The following is a 12,474-nucleotide window of genomic DNA, read 5'->3' on the forward strand; positions in this document are numbered from 1 at the left end:
TTGGGGTTGCAAAAAGTCAGACACGACTGAACAACTTCACAAGCAAAGTCAGGAATGCTAAGAGATTATTTCTGTAATTTCTTAATGTACATAACTCTGTGTACTACGTTTTTGAATAATTCTGTTTTGTTCATTTTCCCCTTTAACTGCATATTTCATTCTAGACAGAATGAGATTTAATATAATAAAATCCTTAGGTCCCACTTTTAACTAAGTAAATCTTTTAATTTTTATCTTTTTTTTTTTAAACTTTTTTACCTTTTAACTTTTAAACATCATGTCTACATTTAGGAGCTAGATTTAGAATCTTCCCTGTAGCTCAGATGGTAAAGAATTTGCTTGTAATGCAGGAGACCTGGGGTCCATCCCTGGGTTGGGAAGATCTTCTGGAGAAGGAAATGGCAATCTACTCCAGTATTCTTGCCTGGAGAATCCCATGGACAGAGGATCTGGCAGGCTACAGTCTGTGGGTTGCAAAGAGTCAGACACAACTGAATGACTAACACTACTACTATTTTACTAAAAATTACTAAAGAAAGATAATTAAAAAATCCTCAGGTTCTACTTTTAACTAAATAAAGCTTCATATATCTTTTAACTTTTAAACATCACATAATTAAATAGGCCAAATATAGCTCAAAATTCAACTTGGGAAGTTAAGTTTGAAATTTCTGACTCTATTGATAATATTTGAATGCTTTGGTTATTGCCTTTGACATTTAAAATTTTCCAAGAGCAATAAAATTGTTCTATAATCAAATCTGGGTCATGACTGACTTTTCCCATTTTTGAAGGTCAACATTAGTTCTTCTGAGAAGTGTCCTTACCTGTCTCACTCTCCCTACCATATATTAATAATAATTTTTATTATTGAGAATTTAGAGATACAATTGGTATGACATTAGTTTCAGATGTACATCATAATGATTTGATATTTGTATATATTGTAAAATGATCACTACAACAAGTCTAGTCAACATTTGTTACTGTAGTTAACAAATTTTTTTCTTGTGATGAGAAATTTTAAGATTATTCTCAGCAACTTTCAAGTATGTAGTACAATATTACTAACTATAGTTGTCATGTTGTACATTACATCCCCATGACTTTATTATTTTATAACTGGGAATTTGTATCTTTTGACCACCTTCATCTATTTTACCCACACCAGTCCCTCTCCACTGTGGGATTTATTACAACCTGAAGAGAAAATGTGGAGTAAAATAAACTACCAAGGGTAAAACATTTATTATTCTAAATATCTTTATTGGTATAGCCTGACTTTACCTAATAGCAAGAAGATTGTATATAGTACCATGGGATAACTTTCCTATATCTATGGTATGAAAGTTTAGAGAAAACTGTTAAAAGCCCACAATTGTAATAAGCCTTGAAATGTATATAACTGGAACACCAAAAATCATTTTGGTTCAACAACTCAGGATCAGAATACACAGATTTTAATGATTTAAATAAACAGTTGAAATATTTACCTGACAGAATTGTGACCATTTATGCTGCTTTAGAATGTTTTGGCTGAAGGGTTGTTTCCTTACAGGAGCAATGGGAATAATATAAGATTATTAGAAAATGGAGTTGCTTTACACAGATAACATTTCTAATATAAAATCGGAGAATAACAGTAATCACTCAGAATTCTTCTTGGAAAAGTAAAGATATTGAACCAATTATTGACCAATAATTTGGTTGTTTTTCCACTGGAACAATTATTTTCAAAGTTTAGTCCAAGGAGTTTTAGATTTTGTAGGCATTGAACTCAAAGCTGTTCAGTTTTTTGTTTTTTTTTTGTGAACACTGCTATGTGGCCATGCAATGTTTATAGTTCCTATGGTAAGAATAAGGTTATTTCAAGGAATAAAATAAGATAGGAGAGGCAGAAGAAAAGGGGGAAAGGGAGTAAGGGAAATAAAAAAAAGGAAAGTGATGTAAAAAGACAATAGGGTTTTTATAAAATCTGCTCAGCTATTCTTAAAAAGGGCAACTTCAAATTTCTAATATATACATATATACACACACAAACACATATAAACATTTCAACAGGATTAGAAAAGACAAAAAGAGTCAGTGATAAAAATAAAACTGGAAGAAAAAAGGGAAGAGAAAAACCTGTCATCCAAGTTTTAAAACAGCGCTGTGCTCAGCCATGTCCAGCTCTTTGCAACCTCATGGACTGTAGCCCACCATGCTCCTAGATCCACGGGATTCTCCAGGTAAGGATACTCGAGTGGGTTGCCTGCCCTTCTCCAGGGGATCTTCCTCACCCAGGGATTGAACCCACATCTCCTGCATTGCAATCAGATTCTTTACCACTGAGCCACCTGGGAAACCCTTTAACTTTACCACTGAGCCACCTGGGAAACCCTTTAAAACAGTAGATGATACAAAACATTCTTGAACTACTTGACTGGACAGAAAGGGAGTTATGACAACCATGTGGTAAATGCATTTTCAAGTTAAATTTCAATAAAATGTAGCACCTAAGAACAACTTTTCTAATTTCAAAGATCGTGTTAAACTGGGGAGCATTCTCTAGCACACAACATGTAGCCTTTCCACCATCCTGCTTATTTCTGTTAAGACAGTAGCTTGAGTAGTCATCCTGAGTTTGATGCTGTGGCTCTCACAGGCCTGTCAGATGATTTGATAGATTCGGAAGGTGTTTGGCTCCCAGTTTTCAGTGTAAAATTTGCCACATTCCCAAGGACCTATGAAGCAAATTTTGCTGCAGCTGTCATCAGAGAAATCCTGGTGAGCAAACTGTTGTAGTGGTTTTACCATCTTCCTTTCCTAGAGCGGAGCTCCTGGAATACACTGCTATTGTCTTTGCTTGGTCTCAGCATTGCTTAAACTGGGGACAGAAAATTTGTTTCAGTTTTTTAATTCTATGTTGGGTTCATGGCTGTTCATTTACTTATTCTTCTTTAAAGGTGCACCTCATACTGTATGCTGCTATAAATATATAAAGCCAGAATATAACACAGAAATAAAAGTTTATTATTGAATTGATTAAATTTTTTTGATTAAAATTTCAGTTAAATTTTGAAGAGACAGAAGAGTTCACAAAGATGAAAACACTGAAATATCTAATTAAATAAAAATGAAAGTTTCTGTAAGTTAAACAAAAAACCTCTAACCTGTCGACTAAAAAAGACGTACAACTTGAGAGTTTTTTTTTTATTCAATTCCTTTATTAGGCCTTATTTAACGAGAACTATTTTCTATAATCAAATGTATTGTACATTCTTTTTTTAAAATTGACTGGGTGGGGGGTTTAGGAGAGAATGGATAAACGTATAAGTGTGGCTGAGTCCCTTTGCTGTTCACCAGAAACTACCACAACTTTGTCAACTGGTTACATCCCAATAATAAAAAATTTAAACTTTGGGAAAAAATAAAATAATAAAATTAAATGAAGAAAAGAAATAATAACATGAATAAAACTGGTCAGAGACGTAATAGTTGAATTTTTACTGAATATTTGACACCTTTTGTCCCCCAAATAGGTTTAAATTAGCTTTTTAAAATAACCAACTAATTTCCCGGATGTAAGAAAGAGTAAGGCATTCTCAGAATTGAAAAGCAGCTGCTATTCTCTCTTTTTTTAAGATTAATTAATTAATTTTACAACATTGTATTGGTTTTGCCATACACTGACATGAATCAGCCATGCATGTACATGTGTTCCCCATCCTGAACCCCCCTCCCACCTCCCTCCCCATCCCATCCCACTGGGTCATCCCAGTGCACCAGCCCTGAGCACCCTGTATCATGCATCGAACCTGGACTGGTGATTCGTTTCACATATGATAATTTACATGTTTCAATGCCATTCTCCCATATCATCCTGTCCTCGCCCTCTCCCACAGAGTCCAAGTTTTATTTGGGGCAAAATGAGGACTGCAGCCCGGGAGGCAGCATCTCAGATAACTCTGAGAGACTGCTCCAAAGCAGCAGTGAGGGAAAGTCAATGTATAAGGTTTTGGTGAAGAGGGAGTTCAATACCATGAAGCACTCAATTTACAAAAGGTTTTTTGTTAGTCATGAGGGTCTGATGTCACCATGAATGGATTTAGTGCTTCTCTAGATATGAGGAGATGCAAGGATTGAGATCATAAAATCTGTTCCTAAAAACATCCAACTAAAGACCTGTCCCACCGGATTCCCTGGAGCACAGAGTGCCTCTCTCTGAAGGTCACCAGCTATAGCAGCATGGGGTTCAATCTCAGTAGAGGCAGATGGCAGATGCCTTGTAATTGGCAATGCTCTTGGTAAGTGCCAATTTGTAGCTGACAAACCCAATACCAGATATGCTAAGAAATATATATTTGGAAAAAACTGCCCAAATGACAACATATCAGTATTATTTAATAGTGCAAGTCTTATACAAATGGAAAAACTACCTCTGAACTGAGCAACTTAAACATGAGTTTATTATTTTGGTGCATTGAAGATTTCTATAAATAAGTGTGGCAAGTTTGACCAATTCACTCATACTCATGAAAGGTAAAAAAATTCACAGTAGCGCAAATGATTCCAGGAAATACCTGGAGTATGTATAGCTGCTAACATATTCAACATAGGTCAATTTATACATCAAAAGTTAACTTTGCTCCTAATTTCAACATGGCTAATTAAATAAATTACCAAACAGCCTAAAATTCTTCCTCCTATCTTTGTTTCCATACATACTGCAAAAAGATAAAGCACCCCAAATAAGCAAGTCCTGAATAAATGGTAGTAGTAAGCATCAACAAATTAGTTAACTGCTAAATAATGGAATAAATGCAAAATACAGTCCTTTAGAAAAGATTTTTATTTTCTTGGCACAGACATAAAAATGACATTTGCCTACTAGACAGAGCAGGTGAAGACATATCAGAAATGCATTACATAACGTTCATAGACAGGATGACAGGTCTCATGTTTCCTCAGTTATCTGTGAAACGTATTAAATTATCACAGCATACTGGTTAAACTGGCAAACTTCTCAAGTAAAAGAATAAGACTGATCTGAATTGATTAAGAATCAGGGCACAGAACCATTCTCAATATGTGATATAATGGTACCTCATTCAACACCACACAGGAATGAAGTATTCTATTTAAATGTTTTTTAGGCAAACAACATTTATCCCTCTAAAATCTAAAGCTATTAATATCAACAATCTTTGATAAAATAATGTGTAACATGCTTCTTAAGCTTTAAAATAGGCCATGCAGATTACAATAATGTTTTTTCATTAATATTCCTAATAAAAATGTGAATTGCTTAATTTTCTAGTGTAATATGATATCCTAAAAGTGTACTGGTGAGGTGGATATTTGCCCTACCATAGATAACCCAACATGGCTATGTTTTTAAAATTGTCAGCTTGTTATTATTTATTTTTTAGGATTAATTTACTCATTTACTTATTTATTTATCACATTTAACCATCAGCCAGCCATTGCTTCTTGCTTTTTTTTTAAGCAGATTTAATGTTGGTCTTTAGTTACTTTTCTTACCACTTTTAGAAGTTTGATTACAACAGAACTATGTGAATCTCTGATAACTAACGGTTCTCCCTCTCAAGGAAGGTCATTTTTCTAACTGCACAGGTTAGAGAAGGTCAGACACTGAACAATGAAGAAGGAAGGAAAACTTGGAAATCAACGCATCCTTATGTAAAAGTCAATCTGCTTTAGGTTGGGAAACCAGAAAAACAATAGGTAACACTAAAGTAGGGTTGAGCATGGGTATTTGGCATCTGAAACATTTTTATATTTTTACTACCCAGAAGTTTTAGCTTACTTGTTTTCCCCCATTTTCACTCCTTCTTCATGGTTAAGGGAGTTGGGCATATGACTTCTAGGTGAGAAAAGTGTTATGGTACCACTATTTTAACTATAAATGTTACAACTGAATAATGAAATGGATTTTTGCAACTATTTTCTTTCAGCTGAAAGTATAATGATCTAATTGTGCCTTCTTGAGACAAAAAGAGATAGTTTTTAAAAAAATCATCTAGAAAATAAGTACTATTAAAAATGTCAAATCATACAAATGTTAAGTCTTTTTCCTTTTATGACTTTTCCAGATTTAAGCTATCTTAAAATAACATGAAAAACTATTCAAGTGATTTTATTGGATTCAAGATAACTGCTGAATTCATATCTCTATTTTAAGCTTGTTCTCCATGCTAAACTTGTCAACAGTTTTCAGTTAACAGGAAACCAATATAATACACTTTTATACACAAACTAAAACTAGTTATTTTTAGAAAATTAATATAGTACCTTTTCCTTTAAAATTCTCATAAATATGTCTGAAGGTTTGCATTACGAAAATGTAAACCATCTCAAAGTAGGAAAATGGAACACAAGACTAATTTTATAAAATTTTTCTTAGAAAATAAATTTCTAATACTTTATGATTTTTTCATATAGCCTATGCATCATTAGCACAATTAAATATATGTTAAATATACTGTTGAAATTCATTGTATTAAAAACATACTACACTATGAGTGAAAAAAATAAAAGCACATTATAAACATCTGTGCTTCACTTACAAACATATATTGTAGGTGGACATTTCCATCATTCCATATTCATTTAGTATCTTCTGAATGCAATTTGGAAGGTGCTAGAAATACTACTAGTAAAAGGTTGAGGAGGTTACTTAACCACAGTTTATTCAGTATATACTGTTACTAAAGAAAATATATACCACCATTTGAAGATACTTTTCCATTTCTTTCATTATTACATTCTCATATTTCATTTCACTAATGTACAAAAAGAAAATTACATGATTTTTCTTTTTCAAACTCTGGCTTTCAAATTATTTATTTCTAGACATTTGAAGAATACTTATTGAATTCAAAAGACAAACATTCCATTGGTAGTGATAATTTTTTTCTTACTCAAATCAAAAACTACATTAGCAAAACCAATGCTTTATAGTCTTACCTATTAGGGCATCAATATTATATGAATGAGATTTAAAAAATGACTTTAGCCATGTGCATATAAAGCATTTACATTACATTATGACTGCATTCAACAACAGAACTGATTGCATACTTAAGAAATATGCATAAGTCAACTATAAGTCATAGAGTGTTTCAAGAACAGCAGCAATTGACCAGGCTTGTGTTTCACAGCTGAAAGGACAGTATTGGCCATTCTCATTGGTCAGCTCTGGAAGTCCTTTCCAAGGGGATCTTAAAGAAAGAAGAGCCATTTTCTGAGATATAATCAACATATATCTTGTTGGATTAATAAAATAGGCAATACAGCTGGTGATTTTTGCCTTCTCTTTTAGAAAACAATCATATGTACCCATTTACTACAAAATAAAACAGGCTATACTAAAGATTATATATAAAGAACTTAGACTGAAATTATTCTTTGACATTCAATCTTTAGGATTTAAGACTTTCAATTACAAAGGAGCCCCTTTAAGTACCGAAAACAGGAAAATACCACTACAAGTAATGTAAGTATAGAGATAAACATCCTCTCAGGCCTAATTTTATTTCTTTTAGATAAGTTTATGAGACTCAAATTGTAATTATATGAATGTACTATGTTTGATCTTGACAAAATTATAAAATGAACATAAAATGATGCAGAAGGAAAAGACAATGATTAGGAAAAACATGCCAATTAATATAACAATTCAAATTTCTACACAAATTTCTCATTTTCCTGAGTAATAGTACAGTTGATATTTACTGTGCATTTACTATGCTCTAATACTAGTGCTTTATGTACATTATCTCAGTTAATACTCACGGCAACCCTATGAGGTAGGTATCACGACTATTCTTCTAGAATAGAAACACATAGAACTCCAAGGAGAAAGAGGCAAATCCATAATTGTAAAATAAAATGTTACCTTTCTAGGTAACTCACAGTACAAGTAGACAGAAAATCTGCAAGTATTTTGTACAACACTAGCCTGCAATGCAGGAGACTGGGGTTCAATCATTGGGTCAGGAAGATCCCCTAGAGAAGGAAATGGCAATCCACTCCAGTATTCTTGCCTGGAGAATCCCATGGACAGAGGAGCCTGGCGGGGCTATAGTCCATGGGGTCGCAAGAGTCAGACATGACTTAGCAACTAAACCACACCACCATCCAATGATAACAGAAGGCACACTTTTTTACTTGCAGTTTAGTGACCTAGTTAGAATATATTTTGAGTTATAAAATAAGTATCAATAAGTTTAGAAAGATTAGTCATATAAAATACATTTTTTGACCACAATAGAATTAACTTTGAAATCAGTTATAGAAACATCTCTGGAAAATTCCTAAATATTTTAAAACTAAATAACACCTTTATAAATAACCTATGAGTCAAAGAAGAAGCTAAAGGGAAAAACCGAAAGTATTTTCAACTGAATTAAAAAAACATAACACATCAGAATTTTGGAGTATTGTTAATTTAGTACATAGAAGGAAATTTAGCACTAAGTACCTATACTAGAAAAGAAGAAGTCTTTAAATCAGTGACCTCAACTTACACCTTGAAAAAAACAGAAAAAGAAAATAAATCTAAAGTAAGTAGAAGAGAATCATAAAAATTAGCGTAGAAATCAATGAACTAAAAACTGAATAATATGAAAAAAAATTGACAAACTCAAAAGCTGGTTCTTTAAGAAGACCAATAAAATTGATAAGCCTCTAGTCAGACAGATCAGGAAAAAAAAGGGAAAATACAACTTATCAACATCAAGAATGAGAATACTGACATTATTACAGATTCTATAGAAAATTTAAAAAGTAATAATGTACTTTAGGTGAAACCATTTCATGATTTGTGGCAAATATTTTTGATCTATCTTTTCATTTAATTTTGACAACAAGTAATGAGATATTATTATTCCCATTTTATAGATGAAGAAATTTATTTCAGAGACATTAAGTAATTTGCCGAAAGTCACACATGAAAATTAGCAGCAAGGACAGAATTTGAATCCAAAGCTCATAGTTAAAGCTAATGGTAATAAAAGTAGCTATAGGAAACAGTAAGAAATAAAAATGTAAAGGTAGTTGGAAAAAAAATTGTGGAAACTAAGGAATTCGGGTTTCATTTTGTAACCAATGGGGAATTGCTAAAGATTTTTAAACATAAGATTAAAATTGTGAGAGTTACATGTCAACAAGATTGAGCTTGTTTGGGGTGATACGACAAAATGGAGAGAGAAGAGTGGAAGTCTGGAGGCTGATTGCTTAGTCCAGAGAAAAGATTATCAGTTACAGACTAGGCATGGGCAAAAGAAAGGAAGACGGTGGGTTATTAAAAGGAAGAGAGCTAGAATCAAGTCTTGACAACTATCTGAATGTTCTGGAGAGGTAATGAAGTAAAGTTAAACAGTACCTGGGGTGTCTGAGCTTGCAGACCATGAATAATGGTAATACTGTAACAAAGATGGGAAGCATAGGAAGAAAAAAACTGAGAGACAATGAGTGATGGCAGAAGGACATCCAAGGTAAGAAGTTTATTAAGTAGTTGAAAAGTAGAAGAGGAGTTTATGAAAGTTCAAAATTACCTGAAGAGTGAAGATGTGAGACTAGGTGAAATATAACAGAAGACAAGGTAGACAGAAAAGAAAAGATCAAGGATAGATTTTTTTTTTAGAATGAATGTGTTTTTAGGTTCCAGAAAGCAGAGCCAGAAAAACAGCAAATAGAGCCAATCATGTAGTGGTTAAGGGCACAGTCCGTGAAACCATATTGCCTGGAGTTTAGTAAGAGCTCTACCAAATTACTTGCCATTTGACTGTGTATAAATTACTTAATTTTCTAAGCTTCCATTATAAAATGGAGATAGCTCACATCTGAGTTAGTATCTTGTCCATGTTACGTGTACTAATAAATTAATCCTCAAAACAACACCAGCACATACCTTAAATAGATGAGGAAACAGAGGCTTAGAGAAGTTAAATAACTTGCCCACAACCACGCAGCTAATAAGGGGAGATGTGACGCTCGGAAAACAGTAATAGTAGTTATCTTGTATAGCTTTTTGGATGAAATGAGTAATGTTATATGAATGCATTTAGAACAATGTCTGAAGATACTAAGTATTCAATAAATATTATTTGCTATTATTATAATTGTTACTGTTACTAGGTTAACAAGGGAAATTTAATGCTATGGCTAGCATAGGTTTTTCATGGAAAGAGGAAAGCAACGATATAGCCAGTCAAAGAAGAGAACTGAGAAGTCATAGGATCTGGGAACCAGAAAGGATCTTCTTGAGTGGCTTCACCAGAATGGTGAGGGCAAAACAAAAGCCAGTTTGCATGTGGTGATGACTGAGTTGGGTCAGAAAGCAAACAAACAAACAAAAAAACTAATTCTAGAGAAAATGTGGATCCTGGAAAGAAAACAGAATGATAAAACAAAGCATGAGGTAGGAACATTATGAAGGGACTTTGTTTTAGGGTAGGCTGACAGGTATCTTCATAGCTTAGGAAGGAAGGATCAAGTGGAAAACCAAGTAAGGATAATCATTTGACAAGGACGTGGAACAGGTAGGAGGGATAAGGTTATAGGCAAAAGTAGAAAAATCATCTCTTCAGTGCAAGATATTCTTACTCCTCATGGAAAAAAGGGAAGAAAGAAAACTAATGCAAATATTGGGAAATATTGTCGTGCAATAAAGGTCAGAACACAAGATTGTTTACATTACAAAGACTTCATACTTAATCTCTGGATGAGGTAGAAGTTTGACAGGACTAAGGTTTCTGGACTGTATTTAAGCTAATGAAAATAAACTTTGAAAAAAAAACTTTGATAACATTCATGGTGATAGATGGAAGCCCCAAGTGTTCCTGTAGTAGAGGAGATAAAATATATGTTGCTCATGCATATTATAAATATGATATATGTACATCATATAAGATGTACATATATCTAGGATTAATCTAGAATTTGTAAAATTAAGATAGCTTTTGACCGAGTTATATCATCTTAAAAAGGCACATAACTCTGATACTATTTAATTGCTAATAGTTCAAAGGATGTGACAAATGGGTTTGTAATAGTCAAAACACCAATACTGATATTTTAATTATAATATTATAAAACCATTTATGAAAATATTTATCAATATATCTTCAAATAGGTGAACTCAAAAGGCCAAGCCTGAGACCTTCAGTTTTTGTATATATCCTGTACTAACCATATCAAAAAATATTAGAAAAATTTAAAAAAACCAAAGGTTATTCCATCACACATACAAATCATGCAATATCAAGTGTTTAAATAACAATTTAAATAATTAAAATAAGGTGAAAATTACATAGAACGTGTGTTAAAGAGTACAACTTTCAAATTTCATTGTGATACATAGAATATACAGAAATGAATTCTATGGAAAAGCCATTTACTTAATAGCTAATAAACTGACTAAACACTCAGTTCAGTTCAGTTGCTCAGTCGTGTCTGACTCTGCGATCCCATGGACTGCAGCACGAGAGGCCTCGCTGTTCATCACCAACTCCTGGAGTTTACTCAAATGCGTGTTCATTGAGTCAGTGATGCCATCCAACCATCTCATCTGTTGTCCCCTTCTCCTCCCACCTTCAATCTTTCCCAGCATCAGGGACTTTTCAAATGAGTCAGTTCTTTGCATCAGGTGGCCAAAGTATTGGGGTTTCAGCTTCAAAATCAGTCCTTCCAATGACTATTCAGGACTGACTTCTTTTAAGGTGGACTGGTTGGATCTCTTTGCAGTGCAAGGAACTCTCAAGAGTCTTCTCCAACACCACAGTTCAAAAGTGTCAATTCTTCGGTGCTCAGCTTTCCTTATAGTCCAACTCTCACATCCATACTTTCATGCACTGGAGAAGGAAATGGCAACCCACTCCAGTGTTCTTGCCTGGAGAATCCCAGGGATGGGGGAGCCTGGTGGGCTGACGTCTATGGGGTCGCACAGAGTCAGACACAACTGAAGTGACTAAGCAGCAGTAGCAGCACATCCATCCATGACTACTGGAAAAACCATAGCCTTGACTAGACAGATCTTTGTTGGCAAAGTAATGTCTCTGCTTTTTAATATGTGGTCTAGGTTGGTCATAACTTTCCTTCCAAGGGGCAAGTGTCTTTTAATTTCATGGCTGCAGTCACCATCTGCAGTGATTTTGGAGCCCCCAAAAATAAAGTCTGTCACTGTCTCCACTGCTTCTCCATCTATTTGCCATGAAGTGATGGGACCAGATGCCATGATCTTAGTTTTCTGAATGTTGAACTTCAAGCCAACTTTTTCACTCTCCTCTTTCACTTTCATCAAGAGGCTCTTTAAGTCTTCTTCACTTTCTGTGATAAGGGTAGTGTCACCTGCATATCTGAGGTTATTGATATTTCTCCTGGCAATCTTGATTCCAGCTTGTGCTTCATCCTGCCCAGTGTTTCTCATGATGTACTCTGCATATACATTAAATAAGCAAGGTGATG

At 33.9% G+C, this 12,474-nt stretch overlaps 1 protein-coding gene across 7 annotated transcripts in view; it reads right to left on the reverse strand.

Moving 5' to 3' along the window:
* Positions 1 to 4,816: 4,816 nt before the first annotated feature.
* The window catches only part of AGL (amylo-alpha-1, 6-glucosidase, 4-alpha-glucanotransferase), a 99,253-nt gene continuing 91,595 nt past the window's right edge, over positions 4,817 to 12,474 (reverse strand). For all 7 annotated transcript variants that reach the window (XM_043460552.1, XM_043460551.1, XM_043460554.1 and 4 more), the window contains one exon: positions 4,817 to 7,226. In XM_043460552.1, coding sequence (XP_043316487.1) covers positions 7,109 to 7,226 — 118 coding nt within the window. In that variant the 3' untranslated portion in view covers positions 4,817 to 7,108. The remainder of the gene's footprint in view (positions 7,227 to 12,474) is intronic.

This window comes from Cervus canadensis, chromosome 2 (genome assembly GCF_019320065.1).
Source record: "Cervus canadensis isolate Bull #8, Minnesota chromosome 2, ASM1932006v1, whole genome shotgun sequence".
In the NCBI taxonomy this organism is placed as follows: domain Eukaryota; kingdom Metazoa; phylum Chordata; class Mammalia; order Artiodactyla; family Cervidae; genus Cervus; species Cervus canadensis.